Source organism: Macaca fascicularis, chromosome 2 (genome assembly GCF_037993035.2).
Source record: "Macaca fascicularis isolate 582-1 chromosome 2, T2T-MFA8v1.1".
In the NCBI taxonomy this organism is placed as follows: Eukaryota; Metazoa; Chordata; class Mammalia; order Primates; family Cercopithecidae; genus Macaca; species Macaca fascicularis.
The window spans coordinates 15,955,776-15,978,202 of NC_088376.1; the positions used below are offsets into that span (position 1 = coordinate 15,955,776).

At 45.1% G+C, this 22,427-nt stretch overlaps 1 protein-coding gene across 7 annotated transcripts in view; it reads right to left on the bottom strand.

Annotated features, from left to right (window-relative positions):
- Positions 1-1,402: 1,402 nt before the first annotated feature.
- CMTM7 (CKLF like MARVEL transmembrane domain containing 7) overlaps positions 1,403-22,427 on the bottom strand; it is a 64,121-nt gene continuing 43,096 nt past the window's right edge. The window contains exons 2-7 of one of the 7 annotated variants that reach the window (XM_045387075.3): positions 18,601-18,783; positions 14,172-14,345; positions 6,673-6,771; positions 3,775-3,856; positions 3,360-3,459; positions 1,403-1,985 (exon numbers count right to left, since the gene is read on the bottom strand). In XM_045387075.3, coding sequence (XP_045243010.2) covers positions 1,493-1,985; positions 3,360-3,459; positions 3,775-3,856; positions 6,673-6,771; positions 14,172-14,345; positions 18,601-18,759 — 1,107 coding nt within the window. In that variant the 5' untranslated portion in view covers positions 18,760-18,783 and the 3' untranslated portion in view covers positions 1,403-1,492. The remainder of the gene's footprint in view (positions 1,986-3,359; positions 3,460-3,774; positions 3,857-6,672; positions 6,772-14,171; positions 14,346-18,600; positions 18,784-22,427) is intronic. The other 6 variants (XM_065539806.2, XM_074030845.1, XM_065539807.2 and 3 more) reach the window with 6 other exon arrangements.

Here is a 22,427-nt window from a genome sequence, read left to right on the forward strand (position 1 = left end):
CATTTCCTGTCATTCTGGTAGCTCTCTGGGGATTAAGATAACGCTAAGGTAGGCACGCTGCTATGTTACTGAATTCCAGGAAGGTCACAGGCAGGCAGGATGGGCTGCTTCTCTCCGTTACACAAAGGGGGAGCTCAGGTTCAGCGAGATGACCCGCGCCATGTCGGGGGCTAGTCAATGGCAGAGCTGGACTCAACCCCACGTCTGCTGGCTCCCAGCCTGACTTTCTTCCCACCATCCTTAGCTCTTTGCTTAAACATTTACTCCCTGGTGCTGGGGATGTGGCTGTTTAGAAGCGGTGGTTTTACCAGTTTCTGGGAGGTCACAGAAACCCTTGTTTCTAAAAAGGCCCTGTGGTCTCCAACAGCCACCCCTCAGCCAAGCTGCTGGCTGCACGGTCCGCTGCTCGCTGTCTGTGGAGGCCTCACCTGGTTCTGCGTTTTGCTTTCCTTCCTCACTGAGCAGACTCTGGCTCCTGCTACTACTCCCCCAACTGTCCTCCACCCACCTTTGCCCTCCTAGGGGGAGGCTCGAATGGTTACACCCGGATCCTCGTTGCTTGGCGAGGCCCACATCGTCACTACACAGGCTCCTCAGCTGAGGCTCCTCCATTCCATTGCCCCGGAGGAGCCGACCGTGCCAGGGTCAGCTCAGCCGTGTTCCTGCTTCGGCCCAGCTGGTACACAGGATCCCCTCCCATTAGCAGCACTGGGCTCCAGATACACCATGGGTGCTGCTTCCTTAGATCATCCCAGACAGCCCGATGCCCCGAGCTGGCCAGCAGCCACAAGAGCAGCCCCAGAGCGCCAGCTCAAAGCCCACAGGGGCTGCCTCCATTTCCGGCAACAGTCAGCAGAGGCAAGGATGGGGCTGGGAGTCAGGCGAACCTAGATCCTCAGCCCACCTCCCCACTGGCTTGCCCTGTGCCTTGGGCTAGAGCCCCGATTTCATTTCTAAAAATGTGGTCCTATAACCTGCCCCCTTGGAGTCACTATCATCGCTATTGGCTGTGGTCGTGAATGTAGGTGCTTGCACACAGGGTTGCTCAAACATTGTTCCATCCCTCCTTTTTCTAGCCAACCGAGCAGCTCAAGATCAGGGAAACCGCGCATTTAGGGCAAGATCATTAATCATCACAGTGTAAACACAATCCTTAGCTTGCTCTAAAGCTCTTTCCAGGAGAAGGAGGACGTTAATATAAATGAGAACCTGCACATTTACCTAAAACTCAGCCCTGCTATACCATCCCCCAAGATGGAGAGAAAACCTGAAGTCCAGCAGTTCAGCAAGGGGCACCCACAGAGCACGGGTGGAGGGCCACGGGCCAGACACAAGCTTGAATGGAAACTGTTTCAGGCCGGGTTTTACGGTCTTCATCTGGTTCAATAAGAAATCCTTGTGCAACTGGCCGAGTCAATATTTTATTAAAAAACGCATAAACATGTGTACAATGGTAACAAAGGCGGAGACGGAGAGGAGACGCGAGATCTCCTTAGGGACAGGCTAACCACATAGTGTTTCTACAGGCACGCCTCGCTTCAGGAAAGAGGATATCTCTAAGACTGGATTGACAAGCTAGATAAATTAGGAGGGGGCTTTGTTTCTTAAGGCGCTTCACTCCCCACTGAGGAGTGAAGTAGAAGGGATTTAGGCAGGAGTATTCACAAACCCCTCCAGTACCTGAGGTGGTTCTAGAAGCAGGAAGGCAGAAAACAGATTTCCCTGGAGGCTGCTTTCCTTTTCCAGAAGGGGAGGAATATTCTCCCCGGAAGGCTGGAGGAAGAGTTTCCGGCTGGCTCAGGAGCTCTGGGAGCTGGCTTCCGGGGAGAACAGGAAGAGGGGGCAGGCCTTTCTTTCCTGGTTCCCACCAGCCTGACAGGACTTTGGCACAGGAACACAGGTCCACAGGCCTCGCCTGGAGTACACGTCCTCTTTGCAAAGCTCCTGAGGGGCCCAGGGGTTGTGGCCTCATCAGACGGCTGTATCTTGGGAAGGAAATGGCAAAGTCAGGACAGCTTGCCAGGGATGTGGCCCACCCACAAGCCACACTCCACAGGTTTGACTCCAAGTTCTGCTCGGGGGGCACCTCTGTCCTCCACCCAGCGCCGACTTTCACTGAGATGATTCTATTTTTTAAAAATACATTTCCAAACAAGAAAAAAACTTCGGTAGCACAGAGGAGACTCCCATCCCCACGCCCCACACCTCAGTCTTACCTCAGCAGTAACCTCCATAAGCCCTTTAGTTGTTTCTTTTGGTGATTCTTCCATAATTTAAAAACCGACTTATACCAGTATTTATAGATTTATCCTGTTAGACATCACCTATTAACTTCTTTTTCCCCTTACATTCTCTACTTTTAAAAACCATTCTTTTTTGTCTTAAACAGCTTTACTGGGATATTTTAATAATTCATATACCATACAATTCTCCCATCTAAAGTGTTTTTCAGTATATTCACAGACTGCGGCAACCACAATTTTAGAACCTTTGCATCACCTCAAAAAGAAACCTCATCCTCATTAGCAGTCACCCCTGAGTCCCCTCCCCCAAGCCCCAGGCTGCCGTAGGTCTACTTTCTGTCTCTATGAATCTGCCTGTTCTAGACAATTTTTATTAGAGAAATCCTACACTCCATGGGCTTAGTGTAGGATTCCATGAGTAATGCCCTCAAACAGGAGGCAAGTTAAATAAACTGCCCAGTCATGCCATGGACTTCATGCTGCAACCCACGGAGCCACTAAGAATTCCTAATGATGCTGGGAAAATGTTTGATAGGTGGCTAAGGAGGAGAAAAAACAGGTTATGAAACAGCACATGAAATTTGATCCTTTTAATAAAAGCAACAGATACGTATTTTTTCAGAGAGAAAATACCAAAAGGATAGATACTCAGTGCTACTTCTGGGTAGTGTGATGACAGATGGCTTTTTCTTAATTTTTTAAAATACATTTTTCTTTTTTTTAGAGACAGAGTCTCACTATGTTGCTCAGGTTGGTCTCAAACTCCTGGGCTCAGGTGATCCTCTTGCCTCAGCCACCTGAGTAGCCGATACTATAGGTACACACCGCTGTCCCTGGCTCAGACGGTTTCTATTAAAAATATGTTTTTATCTGTATTTTCTAAAAACCTACATTTTATTTTTGTCATTAGGAAACTTAAGAAAAAGCTGGCTGGGTGCAGTGGTTCATGTCTATAATCCCAGCACTTTCAGAGGCTGAGGTGGGAGGACTGCTTGAGCCCAGGAGTTTGAGACCAGCCTGGGCAACATGGTGAGACTCCATCTCTTAAAAAAAAAAAAAAAAAAAAATTGAAATTAGGCATGGTGATGCTGCACACATGTAGTTCCAGGTACTCACGAGGCTGCGGTTGAAGGATCACTTGAGGCTGGGAGGCAGAGGCTGCAGTGAGCTCTGATTGCACCACTGCGCCTGCCTGGACAACAGGGCAAAACCCAATCTCAAAAAAAAAAAAGAAAAAGAAAAGTAAAGAAAGAGAGAAAGCAAGCAAGCAAGCAAGCAAGCAAGAGAAAAAAGCTTGGCCACCCGAGGCTGAAATGCTAGGGCATCCTTGGATGTGTGGAGATGGGCATGTGAGGGGAGATTCTGGGGCCACATCTCCCCCTTTGCCGGCCCCTGGGCTCTAATACTACTTCTAAAGTCCCCTTGGGACACAGCCTTCTCACCAGCAGGGTTTGTCCCTATGGCTGAAGTCAAGAACAAGCCATCCCCCTGTTCCTGGGAGACCCTCTGTGCACAGATAACCAGAACTCACCTGTGGACTGGGTTACACACGAGATCTTGTAGGACAGCCATACGCTTGCCATGCAGAGGAAGGTGGCCATGAAACCAAAGATCTGCAGTGGAGAGAGGGGAGAGGAAGTTCACGGGCCGTAGGGCCAATTACTCGGGCAATCCTGTCTGCTTCTCATCTCTGCGCTTGTTCCCTTCATGCCTCTGGCCAGAAAGGAGCTTGGAGAGTCATCTAACCCAACCACCTCATCCTGGATCAGGTGCAGAGAGGAAGCCCCAAGAGGCCCAGCCGCTGGCCCCGGTCCCCCAGGTTGGGCCAGGTCAGGGCTGGCAGCCAGGCCTCTCGGTCTTTTGGCAGCCTCAGTGCCTGGTTTGGGTTTACATTTACAAGAGAGCTGGGGCTAAGCCAATGGACTTGGATTATCCTAGACCAGTAGAGAAGAAAAGGGTGAAATTTTAACTTGGGCTTAAAAAATCTGAACGTTCACATGATTTGTGGTGTAGTGGCGTTGTTCGCATTTCATCTGTAATGGTTTTCTGTTCCGTTCTGGCTTTACAGCCGTATAAGAACCAGAAGCTGAGGTCTTTACATCTAGGTTTATGTTTGTACATATTAAACAGTATTAGACTAAACTAAGTTAAGGCAGCAGCCTTTCCCTTTTTCAGGGTCATCCGGCGCTCAAGTGTGAGGAAGGCTGACCTAGTCCAGCCCCCTCACTTGTAGATGAGACTCGGGTGCTGGGAGAGGAAGAGCACCTGTGGGGAGGCTCATCAAATGGTCGAGGGAGAGGCAGTAGCTTCTTCTGGAATCTCTGGGCTTTGAAGCCTGCAGCCGTTTTCCTTGCTTGTGAACAACACTGGGAGCTGCAGTGGTGAAAACTTACTGACCACTTTACTACATCCCTACCAGGGTGCGAGGCTCTGTGGGTGTATTGATTCCTTTAACCCTCACAACTCAGCTGGGTGGGAGCTACGATTACCCACCCCTGCTCCTCCATTTCACAACTAAAGAAACAGAGGTACAGGCGGTCAACTATTTTGCCAAAGGCCACAGAGCCAGCAAGGGCCAGATATGGGATGGGAGCCCAGGAAGCCTGACTCCAGAGTCTGCGCTCTGCAGTACCCAGTGCCTAGGTATTCTCGGACCCACGCAACAGCCTCCACTTCACTACACCAGCACTGGCGTCCAGTGAGAATGGCACAGGGGCAGCTAAAGGGTAGGATTTTCAACAAGGTTTGGTTTTCTTTTCAAGCCCAGATGCTGCTTTACATAAACAGCTGCCCCCACTTCTTCCCTGGGTTCCTTTTCCTGGGCTCCTTTTGTACCAGTTGTCTGCAGCACATAATTAGCCTATTAAGAGCCTGTCCCGGCCTCCCATTGTCTGTTCTGCACAATTAGCACATTATATACCATCCCAGCCTCCAAGTGTCTGCATTGCATAATTGAACAGTTTATTGTATCGCTACAGAATGCTATTCTAGACTACAATGCCTTGTTTGCTAATTGTTTCATGTGTCTTGTCTCCTAAGCTAGATGACCACTTTCTTATAAGCAGGGACCATATTTGAAAAATTTCTTCTAACTTCCTCATAGCCCAGGTTTGGTCCTAGGCACAAAACAGCATATGATGAATGTTAGCTATAGACATTCCAGGGCTAAACAGTTACGTGCAACCTGAATTACCAAACACAGTGGGAATCTCCCCAAGTGGGCCCGGAAACACAGTGGGCACAGGTCTCCTGCATGCCTCTTCCAGCACCCTGCACTGTAGCTGGGCAGGTGTTAAGCTGCAGGGGGCAACCATCCCTCTCTTCAGAGAGGGCAGAGAGAGGGGGCAGAGGGGTGGGGCGGTGGGCTGTGGGAGGGCCATGTGGAGCATCAGTGTTGGGAGGTTTGGCCACCCTCTACAGTGACCTTCTGCCCCCATGCTGACCTTCAGAGGACAGACTCCATCCCTCAGTGGAATTCCAGGAGCCAACCCACTCCCAGGCCAAAGTCTGGAAAGTTTTGGTAATATGTGTAAGTGAAAGACAATGAATGTCACATACAGAAAGAGCTTTTCTTTTTCTCTTTTTCTTTTTTTAAGACACGGGGTCTCAGTATGTTGTCCAGACCAGACTCGAATTCCCGGGTACAGGCATTCCTCCCGAGGGCCTGGGACTACAGGTGCATGCTACCACGTCTGGCTTCAGAGAGCTTTTCATAAAACTCATTTTTAAAATCTTGTCTACTCATCAGTGAAGCCAATCAGTGTTGGCCCACAGGTCACTGAACTATAAACAGCTAAATCAGAAATCAGATGACAGGAATCTATGACTCTTTAAAAAATAGTATATACATCTGTATGTATATACATATATATGTATGTATATATCTCACAGGACTGTAGTTTTGTATATTTCCATCTGCTTCTATTTATGGCTATCAGATGGATCAATTTTTGCCTCTGAAAGATACAGGAGTATTATTTCCTGGCCTGCATACTGTTAAAAATCAGGAATGGCAAAGCTCAGGCTCATGGCATGTATCTCTAACTGATCACAGTACATTTCCCACTGGGCCCAAAAGAGGCCCCAGAATCTGTCTCCGCACAGTGTTGAGGCATCCAACGAGCAAATGATCAGAGTGGGTGTGTGAATTAAAACCCGCTTGGCCCCCTGATTTCAGTAGTGGCTGTAAGAGAGAGTGGCCTGGGCTGCTGGGGCTCTGTGAATTTGCCGGCAGCCCTGACAATCCACCTTCTGGGACTGGACGCCTCTGCTTAAGGCTCTTTGAAGAGAGCTGATGACTGGATCAAGGTAGGTGTTGATTCTATGAAAGGAATGCCCCAGAAACCAAACCCTTCTCTTCCCCCATCAGGAAGAAAATGAGCATTTTAAATATGAATTCATTCCTAAAGGCTCCCCAAAACGTCCTCACCGCTCCGGCTACCAGTCCGCTCTGATTGTAACTCTTGGAAGCTGCCACGATGGAGGCGATGAGGAGGAGCAGGGTACCGATTAAATAGTGCAGAAGTTCCTGGGGGCAGAAACAAAGCAAAGAAGTGGGTAGGGTGGTCCATTCCTGGTTCGGGAAGAGCAACTGGGCATCAGAAGAGATGAAAAGAAAGGGAGAGAGTGACGCTTCCTCTTCTCCCTTGCAACACACAGATGGGATGAGCAATGCAGCTCGCAGGCAGCCAACGTGGGGGCTGAACAGGAAGAGGCCAAGCAAGACAGAAGTGATGCCGGGCAGGTGGGAAGGGAAGAGGACAGAGAGAAAGGAAGCTTCCAGTGTGAGCAGAGATAGCCACTAAGGACTCCTCTACTCCTGAGAGCAATATGTGGACAGTGCCTTCACCTTTGGCTAAAGCTACTAAAAGGCAAACGAGCTTCTTGCAACTTCCTGGCTGGAGAGTTTAAAGAAAGCTCCAGCTCTGAGAAGCACAGTGCCTTAAAGAGATATTTGCCTTTCTCTTCTGCTTCAGAGGAAGTTCTGGGCTAACAATATGCTGGTCTCGTGTGACTGACTGGAGTGTCTGCCCACTATGTGAACGGCCCCGAGTGTGGACCTGAGAGGTGTTCATTCCCGGGGCCTGTCAGACTCAGACTCTAGAATGAGGTCAGTGGCACTTCCGTGACGTGCCTGTGGATGTGTGGTGGGAGCTGGTTTTCTCACTCCTGAGCCTTCCTGCCCCCTCCTTTTTTTTTTTTTTTTTCAGTCGTTCCCTCTTCTCTTTTCTCCAGAAGAGTGCCCTCCCGGCCAAGCTCTGCCGATGAATCCACTGGCGGGACTAGTTCCACCTCTGCTTCTTGCCTTGGCCCATGGGCTGTGTATCTCCACCCCACTCACTCATCATGATTAATCAGCATCCTTGCAGGCCCTGGATGAGACCAGGCCTTTCAGTAGCGAGGGAAAGCTTCCGCCTCACCCTCTCTCTTCCCCATTAAACATCAGATCAGAGAAGAACTGAGGCTGGCGGCCACTTCCAGTGCTTGCCCTGAATCCAGGGTGCATCCATTTTCAGTTGTCTTCAATGAGAATTTAGAAATCATTCCTTCATGAAGTTTTGTCCCTTAGGGCAGGCAGCTATTAAATTTTGGAAAAGCATTCCAATTTAAAGCTGTAGCTCCTCTCAAAGCTATGTACAATCAAAGACCCTGGTTTCTCCCTTAGTGACTAGAAAGGAATATCACAAGATAGATCACAGAGATTTTAACTAAAGAGCAGATGAGTAACTGCAAGTTCCCCACCTCCAAGATTCTCACCTATTAAGACAGAGGAGGATGACACGGGGCAGAGAAAACCTACTTGAGAGAATCCTAACCGGAAGTACCTACACAGTAACCAGAAATGTGTGGCTCAGTCTGTCCTTCCAACTTTCACTCCCCACGCAGCCCACTCTTGTGCTTGTCGCTGAGCTTCTGTTCTCTCCTTTGCTTGTTCAGTATCTGCATCAGGTAAGCCCCGGAGGAATTTGTTTTCAAAAGAAGCAGAAAAAATGCCATAGCTTTGAAAGGGTCCTTAGAACTTAGAAACACAAAGGAAATTTCTCTCAAGATAACAGTGGGTAATATGTTAAATGTGAACAATTAAACAATCTAATCAAGATGCAGAGGTGGTCAGATTGGATTAAAAAAACAAAACAAAACAAGATATAACTACAGTATGTGCTGTCTATGGGACAGAGACTTTATATTCAAAGATAAGGATATGGCATGCAAACGACAACCAAAACAAAGCCGGGGTGTCTGTACTGCATCAGACAAAATAGAATCGAACACAAAAAAAGTTACTAGAAATAAAGAGGGACATTTTATAATAATGAAAAGCTGAATCCATAAGGAAGATACAACAATTATAAACATATATACACCTAATAAAAGAGCCAAAGCACATGAAGGGAAAAATGAAAAAAACGAAGGAGAAAAACAGACAATTCAAAAATAATAGTTGCAGAATTCAATATCCCTCCTTTCAGCAATGTATGGAACAACCAGGAAGAAGGTCAACAAGGAAACAGAAGATTCAAACGCCACCATAAAATGACCAGACCTAAAAATCCTGTATAAAAACTCTATCCAACAAAAGTATAATATGCAAATATACAACGTATAAAAGTACATCCTTCTCAGACGTACACAGAACGTTGTCCAGGACAGACCACATATCAGACCATAAAACAAACTTCAATAAAGGTAGAAGGACTACAAAATATGTTCTCTGAACACAATGGAATCAAATTAGAAATCAAGAGCAAAGGGAAATCAGGGAAATATATAGAGATTAAACAACATATTCCTAAATAATGAATGGATCAAAGAAAAAAAATCATAAGAGAAATTAGAAAATACCTGGAAATGAATGAAAATGAAGACATACTAAAATTATGGAATACAAGTAAAACAGTTATCAGGGGGAGATTTATAGCTGTAAATGCCAATATTAAAGGAGAAGGAAGGTCTCAAATTAGATGACCTTCCACATCATCTTAGTCTGTTTTGCATTATTTTAGTAAAGGAATACCCACGGCTGGGTAATAAATAAAGAAAAGATGTTTATTTGGCTCATGGTTCTGCAGGCTGTATAAGAAGCATGGCACCTGCATCTGCTTCTGGTGAGGGCTTCAGGGAGCTTCTATTTCCTGAAGCAAAGGTGAAGGTGAGCAGGCATCACACAGCAAGAGGAAGGAAGCAAGAGAGAGAGGGGAAAAAGGTGCCAGCCTCTCTTTAACAATCAGTTCTCATGGGAACTAACACAGCAAGAACTCACTTATTACCACTAGAACAGCACCAAGTCATTCATAAGGGATCTGCCCCCATGATCCAAACACCTCCCACTACGCCCTACCTCCAATACTGGGAATCAAATTTTAACATGAGATTTGGAGGGGACAGATATCCAAACTATATTATACATTAAGACACTAGGAAAAGAAAATCAAACTAAACCTAAGGCAAGCAGAAGAAAGAAAATAATAAAGATTAAAGCAAAATTTATTAAGGTAATAGGAAAACAATTAAAAAAATCAATGAAACCAAAAACTGGTTCTTGAAAAGATCAACAAGATTGACAAATCTTTAGCTAGACTGATCAGAGAAAGAGAGAGAGAGAGAAGATGCAAATGAAAGAGGAAACATTACTACTGCACTTACAGAAATAAAAAGGATATAAGAAATATAATAAATAATTGCATGCCAATAAATTCAATGACTTAGATGAAATGGACAAATTCCTAGACATATATACTACTAAAATTGACTCTAGAATAAATGACACAATCTGAAAAGATGGTAAAATTAGAGTTTGAATTAACAATAAAAAAAATTACCCAGACCCAGATGGTACCACTGCTGAATTCTATCAAATATTTAAGGAATAATTAATACCAATTCTGCACAAACTCTTTCAAAAGATAAAAGAGGAGGAAATATTTCCTAAATTATTCTGTGAGGTCAGTATTACCTTGATACCACAACCAGATGGACATCAGAGAAAAAGAGAACTACAGACCAATATCTCTTTTAAATACAGATGCAAAAAATCCTCAACAAAATATTAGCAAACTGAACATACTAGCATATAAAATGGGTTATACATTACAGCCAAATGGAATTCACCCCAGGAATGCAAGGTTCGTTCAACATATACAAACAAATCAGGCCAGGTGTGAGGGCTCATGCCTGTAATCCCCACACTTTTGGAGGCTGAGGAAGGAGGATCACTTGAGCCCAGGAGTTCAAGACCAGCCTGGGCAACATAAGGAGACCTCATCTCTACCAAAAACAAAAAAAAAAATTAGCCAGGCATGGTGGTGCACACCTGTGGTCCCAGCTACTCAGGAGGCTGAGGTGGGAGGATCGCTTGAGCCTGAGAAATAAAGGCTGCAGTGAGCCGTAATTATACCACTGCACTCCAGCCTGGATGACAGACCAAGATCCTGTTTAAAAAAAACAGAAACAAAAAAACGAAAAACAATGTAAGACACCATATTAATAATGGGGGAAAAACTCAGCACCTCAGTAGATATGGAAAAAGCATTTGGCAAAATCTAAGACTCTTTTATGATAAAAACACTCAACAAAGTAGTGCTAGAAGGGAACTTCCTCAACTTGATAAAGGGCTTCTACAAAACACTCACACCCGGCCGGGCGTGGTGGCTCACGCCTGTAATCCCAGCACTTTGGGAGGCCGAGGTGGGCGGATCACAAGGTCAGGAGATCGAGACCATGGTGAAACCCCGTCTCTACTAAAAATAGAAAAAATTAGCCGGGCGCAGGGGCGGGCGCAGGGGCGGGCGCCTGTAGTCCCAGCTACTCGGGAGGCTGAGGCAGGAGAATGGCGTGAACCCGGGAGGCGGAGCTTGCAGTGAGCCGAGATTGCGCCACTGCACTCCAGCCTGGGCGACAGAGCGAGACTCCGTCTCAAAAAAAAAAAAAAAAAAACCACTCACACCCAATGTTATGTTTAGTGATGAAAGAAGGAATGCTTTCCTCCTAACATCAGGAAAAAGATAATGATGGCTGCTCTGCCATTTCTATTCAATATTTGTCTAATTTATTCAACTAATTTCTTGCAATAAAGCAAGACAATGTTATGGCATCCAGATTATAAAGGAAGAAGTAAAAATATCTCTATTTGCAGATCCTGTTTATAGAATATCCTATGGAATCCACTAAAAATATATTAGAAAAATATATTAGAACTACTAAGTAGTTTAGCACAGTTGAGGACACAAATCAATATGCAAAAAGTAACTGGACTCCTGTGCACTTGCAATGAACAATCTGGAAATAAAATTAGGAAAAAAATCCATTTAAAATAGCATCAAAAATAATAAAATACTTTGACACAAATTTAATTTTAAAAGTTCAGGCCAGGCACAGTGGCTCATGCCTGTAGTCCCAGTATCTTGGGAGGCTGAGGCAAGAGGATTGCTTGAACCCAGGAGTTTGAGGATGCAGGGAGCTATGATCTTGCCACTGCAGTCCAGTCTGGGTAACAGCAAGATCCTGTTTCAAACAAAACACAAAAAACACTTTTACTCTGAAAACTACAAAACATTGAAAGAAATAAAAGATTATCTTAAAAAATGGAAAAACTTCCCATGTTCATGGATCATAAGACTTAATATTATTAGGAGAGCAATATTCTCCAAATTGATCTATGGATTCAACATAATTCCTATTATAATCCCAGCTGATTTTTGCAGAAATTGAAAACCTGATTCTAAAATTCATATGGAATTGTAACGATCCAAATCAATCCTAAAAAAGAAGAACAAATTGGGAGGCTGCATATTTCCTAGTTTTACAACTACAAGGCTAGTTTTACAACTACAAGGCTACAATAACCAAAATAGTGTGATAATGGCATAAAGACAGACATATGGATCAATGGAATAGAATTGAGAGTCCAGAAATAAATCCATGTATTTAATGTTCAACTGATTTCAACAAGGGTGCTAATACCATTCAATGGGGGAAAGAATAGTCTTTTCAACATATGGTGTTGGGATAATTCGATATCTACATGCAACAGAATGAAATGAATCTTTACCTCACACCCTATGCAAAAAACATTAACTCAAAATGGATCAAATACTTAAATATATGAACTAAAACTACAAAACTCTTGGAAGAAAACATAGAAGTACATTTTCACAATTTGAATTTGGCAATGGCTTCTTATATATAAGAAAAGCGTGAGCTTAAAAAAATAGATAAACTGAATTTATCAAAATTAAAAACTTGTGCTTTAAAGGACACCATCAAAAAAGTGAAAAACAACAGAACGGGAGAAAATATTTTCAAGTCATATAGCTGATAAGGGACTTTTATCCAGACTATAGGAAGAATTCTCACAACTCAATAATGAAAAGACAAATTACCTAATTAAAAAATAGGCAAAGGACTCAAATAGACATTTCTTCAAAGAAAATATACAAATGGCCAAAAGCACATGAAAAGATGATTAACATCATTACTCATTGGAGAACCGAAAATCAAAACCACAGGAAATAACACTTTACACTCACTAGAATGGCTGGAATCAGACAGTCAGATAATAAGTGTTGGCAAGGATGTGGTGAAATTGGAACCTTCATACACTCCTGGTGGGAATGTAAAAGTGCAGCCACTCTGGCATACAGTCTGGCAGTTCCTCAAACAATTAAACACAAAGCAACCATATGACTCAGCAATTCCACTCCTAGATATATACCAAAGAAAAATGAAAATATGTCATTTTTCTTACATATGAATGTTCATAGCAGCATTATTCATAATAGCCAAAAGGTAAAAACAACCTAAAGGTCCACTGATGATGAATGAAAAACAAAATGCAGTCTGATCTATCCACACAATGGAATAATATTTGGTTATAAAAAGGGCTGGCATGGTGGCTCATGCCTGTAATCCTAGCACTTTGGGAGGCCAAGGTGGGAGGATTGTTTAAGGCCAGGAGTTTGAGATTGGCCTGGGCAACACAGTGAAACCTCATCTCTGTAAAAAATGCGAAAACTAGCCAGGTGTGGTGGCATGCACCTGTAGTCCCAGCTACTTGGGAGGCTGAGGTGGGAAGATCACTTGAGCCTGGGAGGTTGAGGCCACAGTGAGTCGTGGTCACGTCACTGCACTCTAGCCTGGTGACAGAGTGAGACCCTGTCTCTAAAAAGAAAAAAAGGAATGAAATAGTGATACATGCTACAACATGGATGAACCATGAAAACATTCTGCTAAGTGGAAGATGCCAGTTACAAAAGACCACAAATACAATTCCATTTACATGAAATGTCCAGAGCAGAAAAATTTTAGAGACAGAAGATTAGTGATTGCTTAGGACCGGAGGGATGAGTGTTAGGGTGGTGACAGCTAAAACATATGGAATTTCTTTCTGAAATGATGAAAATGTTCTAAAGATGACTGTAGTAATGGTCGTACAACTCTGGAAATATACTAAACTCCATTGAATTGTACCCTTGAAATGGGTGAACAACACAGCATGTGAACTGCATCTCAATGAAACTTAAAAAAATAATACAGTGGGAAGAAAAAGTCTGGCAACTTCTGACTGTCTCTTCAGCCCCTACTAGTCCCTTTTAGCCAGAAAATCTTATCATTCGATCCTCACAACAGCATCAATACCCTTCCTTCCATGTTCCTTTTCTCAACTCATACATCCACAGCCATTCTCTGTTGCTTGAGAAAAGAAGCACGAGGCAATAGTCACAGCCTTCTTGTAGCTGGAAAGTGAGTTTTAAAAACCAGCAGGACATCAGGCAGAGATGTTCACCAAACAATAGGAAATTCAGGGCAGAGGCAGCAAAGAATGGTTAAAGAGGTGAGATGGGCAGACGGGAAAAACTCCGTCAGGTCTCAGTACGCCAGCTAACATCCTGACTTGTGCATGAGGAGGACAGGGCCAGGCCACTCTCTTACCGACAAGGGCCAGCTGATACAGGTGAGCACGCGGTAGAAGCGGAACAGGTGGACCAGGTAAAAGGCGAGGATCATTATCAAGTCGCAAATGGTGACCACTTCAAAGTAGCTGTAGGCGCTGTAGTTGGTCCACGGGGAGCTCCGCACGCAGATGAAGGCAATCAGCAGGGTGACCTGCCACATTAAAATAGAGACATCAGAGAAATGCTTGCCCAAGACGGGCACCCAGGGAATAAACAATGGAAAACAAACCAAGCATCCCCCGGCAGTCCCAAATTGAAGAACTGCTATTAATACAACTCAGGTTATTTCCACACAAACTGGCTGGAAGGTTGGAAGGTGCAACTTCATGTGGTACACACTTTGAAAACTACACACTGGCTGTGAACACTGATGACGGCAGAGACTGACTTTGTCCTCTCTGAAGTTCGTTAGATTGTGCTGGCAGGAAGCCCCCTCAGAAGCAGCAGGAAAACAGTAAAATATAAAAGCAGAACCATCCCTTTCATCCGCTGGATATCCACAGAGCAAAGAAGACAGCGTGATGGTGACCTGGGGTTTACACATTAGGTCCAATTGTATGAAGTTGCCAATATTTGATGGTTTTCGACCTACAAAGATGGCAATTCATACCTTACAGCTATCAACTGACAGATAACAAGTTACCATTTACTGAAATCTGACGTACATGATCTCACTAAGGCCATGCAGAACCCTGCCAGGTAGACAAAATCATCCCCGTGTTCATAAGGGTAGACTGAGGCATGCAGGTTCAATCTCAGTCCAAGGCTATCTGGCTTGTAAGCAGGAGAAGTGGGATTTGAATCCAGATCTGTCTGACTCTAAGGACCATGTTCCTCCACGTCAGATGGAGTTCTGCCTCCCAAAAGTGTAAGCTCTCATCATAACAAGCCGAGAAAGGTGGACGGGTTCTCAACCCTGTGGGAATCCTGTTTAAGAGATGAGGCTGCTCGCCATCATGGCATGTGGTGAGAGCTCACTAAGAAATATCGCAGCACGAGTGAACATGCTTAACAGCCCACTACTGGATTAATAATCAGATGAAATATTATTAGCAATGCATGAGTACAAGAGAGTAGAATGAGTAAGAGTCAGAGCTTCTGTGAAGGCCACTCAAAGAGAAAACCTGTCTACTCCATGTACAGGACAAACCAGTAACACACAGGGTTCAATGTGTGTAAAATCTTAGAATCTATTTTATTTATTTATTTGTTTATTTTTTTTTGTTTTTGTTTTTTTGAGATAGGGTCTGGCTCTGTCTCTCAGGCAGGAGTGCAGTGAACCAATCTCAGCTCACTGAGACCTCTGCCTCCTGGGCTCAAGCCATCCTTCCACCCTAGCTTCTCAAGTAGCTAGGATTATAGGCGTGTGCCATCATGCCTAGCTGATTTTTGTATTTTTAGTAGAGACGGGGTTTTGCCATGTGGCCCAGGCTGGTCTCAAACTCCTGAGCTCAAGCAGTCCGCCCGCCTTGGCCTCCCAAAGTGCTGGGATTATGGACGTAAGCCATTGTTTCCAGCCAGGAATCTATTTAAAATGCACAACCAACTTAGGAAAACGATTATTTTATACTGCCTCTTTCCTATAGAGGAGTGTTTTTTTTTGTTTTTTTTTTTCCTTTGACATGGAGTCTCGCTGTGTCGCCCAGGCTGGAGTGCAGTAGCATGATCTTGGCTCACTGCAACCTCTGCCTACAAGGTACAAGTGATTCTTGCCTCAGCCTCCCGAGTAGCTGGGACTACAGGCATGCAACACCATGCCCAGCTAATTTTTGCATTTTTAGTAGAGACGGGGTTTCACCATGTTGGCCAGAATGGTCTTAAACTCCTGAACTCAAGTGATCCGCCTGCCCCAGCTCCCCAAAGTCGCTGTGATTACAGGCGTGAGCCACCACGCCTGGCCAGAGCAGTGATTCTTAAAGTGTGTGTGTGCGTGTGTGTGTGTGTGAGGGGGTATGTGAATGGGTGTGCGATTTTGTGTCCTGTGAGACATTTGGCAATGTGTGGATATATTTTTGGTTTACACAATTTGCGGGGATGGGGGTTGCTACTGGCATTTAGTAGGTAGAGGCCCAGGGTGCTGCTAAACACCCTGCAATAAATAGGAGAGCTCCCATAGTAAAGAATTACCCAGCTCCAGCCCCAAATGTGGCCCCTCAACTACAATACTATTGTTGAAAAACTGCTGTAGAAAATGTCAGTCTACAATGAGAATTAAATCACAAAATGGGGCCTGGTGCAGTAGCTCACGCCTGCAATCCCAGCACTTTGGGAGGCCGAGGCGGGTGGATCACCTGAAGCCAGGAATTTGAGAAGCCTGGGCAGCAAGCAAGACCCTGTCTCTACAAAAAATACAAAAATTAGCTGGGCGTGGTGGCGTGCACCTGTGGTCTCAGCGACTTGGGAGGCTGAGGTGGGAGGATGAATTGAGCCTAGGAGGTCGAGGTTGCAGTGAGCTATTATTATGTCACTGCAGTCCAGCCTGCAAGACAGAGTGAGAGTGCGTCTCTAAAAAATCAAAATCAAATCAAATCACAAAATGGATCTAACTCCAGTTAAAACAGTTGATGCTGAAATGCTCCTAGTTTCTAAAGCCCCTTGTGGCTAGCCCGCTACCAAGATCCTCAGCAACAGGTACAACAGCTAAAAGAGGACTCTCAGCCAGAAGAAGCCTGAAGTGGGCATGGAGAGTGCTCTGCTTACCAGATCAAAACAGAAGACTGTGGCTCTGACACGAAGAGTCCCTCAACATTTGTGTATTTCCCTTTGCTAATGAGCAACGCCAAGGGTTTTCATTTTTTCGGTTCCTCTGAAGGTAGCCAGCCATGGTGATATAATGATTCACACCTCTGCCTTACTCAGAAGTGTGCATGATCGCCAGGGCTTTGCTGCTACGTCAGTCTTACTTCCAGGCCACACCTACACGGGGAAGTCTAGGGGTCTTCCCAGCCCCACACTGACCTCCTCATGAACTCAAGAAGTATTATTCAAGGCATGACTGAAAATGTAGATAATGTGCAATTATGCAGTGTGATTCCTAGGTAAAGAGGCAATTTTGCATCTAGTTTAATGCAGAGATTAAAATAATTTTCCAACTCTTCATTGAAGACAAAGTTAGCTCTTTATCATGGTGACACAGGGATGTGGAAGTTTCCCAGCGCACAAAAGGGGCCTGTGCAGGTCTCCCCGCTCCGAGCTTCCAGGGCTGAGTACTGTGTGACAGGAAGTGCATTCCTGCTCTGTGAGAAACATCTCAAACCTCCGTGGGAAACGTGCTCATGAAATAACACTTCCTGAATTCGGTTCACTTGGCCTATGGCCGTCTACCATATGCCTTTCTTTAGGAAAGCCCAATTTTAGAAAATCTAATTTAGCCAGAGTATGGTGTGTGCTTATGCATGCTCCTAAAAGCTTCCTTTTTGCCCAGGGATTCATTCATTCCAAGTTTAAATAGCGAGCATCTTAGCCAGCACATTAAATTAAAAAAAAAAAAAAAATTCACTGACATCAAACTTTTCAGAAATCCTTCTAAAGCCAGTAGGTAACTTCTGCAAATGCTGGGGCCCCCTGAATTATTTAGAGGCTTAATTCCTGGGTGTCAAAATAATCTGTACAACAACCCCCTCCCATGACATGAGTTTACCATATAACAAACCTACACGTGTACCCCTGAACTTAATATACAAGTTGAAAAAAAAAGAAAGGTGAAGTAGAAGAAAGAACAAGACGGCCGGGCGCGGTGGCTCAAGCCTGTAATCCCAGCACTTTGGGAGGCCGAGACGGGCGGATCACGAGGTCAGGAGATCGAGACCATCCTGGCTAACACGGTGAAACCCCCTCTCTACTAAAAAATACAAAAAACTAGCCGGGCGAGGTGGCGGGCGCCTGTAGTCCCAGCTACTCGGGAGGCTGAGGCAGGAGAATAGCGTAAACCCGGGAGGTGGAGCTTGCAGTGAGCTGAGATCCGGCCACTGCACTCCAGCCTGGGCAACAAAGAGAGACTCCGTCTCAAAAAAAAAAAAAAGAACAAGACAACAGTGGGGAAAAGGCGCTGGGGTGTTTATCCCTGCCCTCCTCCCGCCAGCTCTACCCCTCTCAGGTGTCTTCATGTTCCCAGTTAGAAAAGCAAATGAACGGCCGGGCGCGGCGGTTCACGCCTGTAATCCCAGCACTTTGGGAGGCCGAGGTGGGTGGATCACGAGGTCAGGAGATCGAGACCATCCTGGCTAACACGGCGAAATCCCGTCTCTACTAAAAATATAAAAAATTAGCCGGGCGTAGTGGCAGGCGCCTGTAGTCCCAGCTACTCAGGAGGCTGAGGCAGGAGAATGGCGTGAACCCCGGCCTGGGCGAAAGAGCAAGGTTTCCGTCTTGGGGGGGAAAAAAAAAAGGCACATGAACAGACATGCCTGAATTGAGAGACGACTGGAGGTCGGGGTTCCGACTTGAGGACCGAGTGAAGCAGCTGGGAGGCTCCTGGAAGACGATGTTTCTGTGTAGAGTGACTTCAAAGTGATGCTGTCCAAAGGGTTCACTTGTCTCTTAAGGTGCCTTCTAGCTCCTCTCATAACGGTTTCTTATTTTATATTGAACTGTCATAAAAATAAAATATCTAACATAAATGTCCAGGAGTTTATTTCATTTATTTTATTTTTTTGAGATGGTGTCTCACTCTGTCGCTAGGAAGGAGTGCAGTGGCAACATCTTGGCTCACTGCAATCTCCAACTCCCTGATTCAAGGGATTCTCCTGCCTCAGCTTCACGAGTAGCTGGGATTACAGGCATGCGCCACCATGCCCGGCTAATTTTTGTATTTTTAGTAGAGACAGAGTTTCACCATGTTGGCCAGGAGGGTCTCGATCTCCTGACCTCGTGATCTGCATGCCTTGGCCTCCCAAAGTGTTGGGATTACAGGTGTGAGTCACCGAGCCCGGCCTATTTTTTTCTTTTGAGACAGAGTCTTGCTCCAGGCTGAAGTGCAGTGGCGCAATCTCCACTCACTGCAACCTCTGCCTCCTGGGTTCAAGTGATTCTCCTGCCTCAGCTTCTCGAGTAGCTGGGACTACAGGTTTGTACCACCACGGCCAGCTAATTTTTGTATTTTCAGTAGAGACAGGGTTTCACCATATTTGTCAGGCTGGTCTTAAACTCCTGACCTCAAGTGATCCACACACCTCAGCCTCCCAAAGTGCTAGGATTACAGGTGTGAGCCACGGTGCCCAGCCATGTCCAGGGGTTTAAAAGTAACACTGCAAGAGCCCTCAACTCAAAGCAAGGGTCCCACAGACCAGCCATGACACCACAGAGTCACTGGAATTAGAATTCCAGATTAAAAACATCACTCCCCGAAACCCGTGTCCTTTCTGACTCCATTCTGTCAGAATTCTTACTAGAAAGAAGAGATTATTTTTTTGAAGGAGCAGAGGGTTTACATTTCACAAGAGATGAAGCAAGCTGACATGATCTGAGAAAGTGACGGTCCCCTGAGGACTCTGGAACCAAACTAGTCTGGTTGCAGCTTGAGTGTATACCCACAGCCAGCCAGGTGCCAGAAAGTTTGCCCAGGTTCTCAGCCTGGCTGAGTATCCTCCCAGAAAGAAACGAGATTTTGATGTCTAAGATGAAAAACTCTAGAGAAAACTCAAGAGGCAGTTTTCAAGAGATGCCTGCTTCTGAGCTGGGCTGGGGAGGTGTCTGGTGGTCTCAGGACCCTGTCTCCTGCCACCCATGCTGGGGAACATTTCCTCAGCAGACCTGAGCCCTCGTGCCTCTGCCAACTCTGGTCCACTGAGTGTGCCTGTGTCTGGCTAACGATGCCACCCAGACACCTTTTGTTTTGGAAGCCCTGGGCTGCATGCTGGTAGGTCACCCAACCCCACTCTCCCTGCATCTGACCTTGGAATGAAACTTCAGTGAGAGAAGGCAGGAGGCGGAGAAGTAACTGATGAAAGCCAACATCAAAAGTCTCAGACCCAACTCTAAGAGGCTTTCCAGGAAATCCCCAGGATATGAAAGCCAGGCTTGTTCAGAAAGTCAGAGATGCGGATGAGGATGCAGTGCCTGGAACCTGCATTTGTAAATGCAAGTGGGCCCATAAATGACTGCTTGGCAGTGGCAGACAGGAAGAGGAATGTGGTATGCTCCCAACTTTGGCTGAATTTTGCACTGAGTGTAAGGAGATTTACCCGTGCCTCCCTGTTAAAGTCATCATCATCTAATAGCCTTTGTGCAATCTCATTAACACCGACTGGCTGAGAAACCTGCCCCGTGGCTTCCTCTAGGTCCTGTCTCACTCACCAACATCAGAATCTTGCCCCAGGGTCTGCCCATGGCCCTATCCTCCCCCAAAACAAAACATAGTTCTGTTTTGTATCTACAAATGAAAATGCCATAGAAACCTGAGGGAGGGAGAATAATCTAGGAAACATGTCAGGGGTCCTGAGCTCTAGGACTTGGGCAGGTCAGTGATGCACCACTGGTTTCTGAATGTAACTGCACAGCAGAGTCACCTGTTTACAGCATACCGAAAACCAGATTCTATGTTGGTCCACGCTGGCGTTAATTCTGGAAGGACATAAGAATCTGGTAACAGCACTTGCCTCTGCGGAGGGGAAGTGATATGTAGTAGTTTTAAAAATCCACTTATTTTGTTTTCTTACATTGTAAGAATCACATATTAAGTTTCAAAAAAGCAGTTTTAAAATAACACATCTTAGAGATCTTTAATGTCATGCAAATATAATTTTACCTTTTTCTTTTCATTGGCTATATACTATTCCCCAGTACGGCAGTGGCTTTATTTAACCCAGGGTTTCTCAACCTTGGCATTACTGACATTGGGGGCTGGGTAATTCTTTGTTGTAGGTGGCTGTCCTATAGGTTGTCTTATCACAGCATCCTGGCCTTTACCTACGAGATACCAGCCTTTACCCACTCACCACTTGCAACAATCAACAATGTCTCCAGACATTGCCATAGGTCCCCTGGGGGGCAAAATTGCCTCTGGTTGAGGAGACCTACTTAATCTTTTATTGGTGGGCATTTAGCACATCTCCAGTTTTTCATTAATACAAACAACCTGGCAAAGCATTAGACGTACTTCTTGGTAACTGTATGAATATTTCTTTTTTTTTCTCTTTTTTTTTTTTGAGATGGAGTCTCTCTCAGTCACCCAGGCTGGAGTGCAGTGGTGCAAGCTCCGCTCACTGCAAGCTCCGCCTCCCAGGTTCACGCCATTCTCCTGCCTCAGCCTCCCGAGTAGCTGGGACTGCAGGCGCCCGCCACCACGCCTGGCTACTTTTTTGTATTTTTAGTAGAAATGGGGTTTCACCGTGTTGGCCAGGATGTCTCAATCTCCTGACCTCATGATCTGCCTGCCTCCGCCTCCCAAAAGTGCTGGGATTACAGGTATGAGCCATGGCGCCCGGTCTCTGTATGAATATTTCTGATAGATTCCTAGAAGTGAAATTACTGAGTGAAAGCATATGCACATTTAAAATTTTGTTGTTTGTTACCAAAATGTTATCCAAAAGAGATACCTGTCTCCCTCCACAGGGAATCTTGCCAACACAGATGAATAGTATTTAAAAAGAATGGAAATAATACCTTATTTGAATTTTCATTTCCTTAATTACTAGTGGATTAGATATCGTTTCATATGTTTATTGGCTACTGCCTTTTCATGTTCTTGGCTTAATTTTCTATTGCTTCTATTTTTATTATGAATTCAAAGAACTCTTTATATTCTAAATACTAACTTACTTAGTCTCTTATAGATACTGCAAATATATTCTCTCCATTTCTCATTTGCCTTTATTTTTAGTCTTTTGTTTGACTAAAGTTAAAAGTTTTTATACAGTCAAATCTATGCATCAGTTTTTATAGTTTCTGGGTTTTGTGTCTTGTTCTCTATCTCAAAATTATTAAAAAAAAAAAAAAAAAAAAAAAGGCTGGGTGCAGTAGGTGTAATCTCAGTGTTTTGGGAGGCCAAGACAGGCAGGAGGATAACTTGAAGCCAGGAGTTCGAGACCAGCCTTGGCAACATAGTGAGACCCACATCTCTACAAAAAAAATTTTTTAATTGGCCAGACCTGGTGGTATGCAACTGTAGTCCCAGCTACTCAGGAGGCCAAGGCAGGAGGATCACTTGAGCCTAGGAGTTAGAGGCTGCAGTAAGCTGTGGTTGGGCCACTGCACTCCAGCCTGGGTGATAAAGTGAGAACCTAACTCATAAATA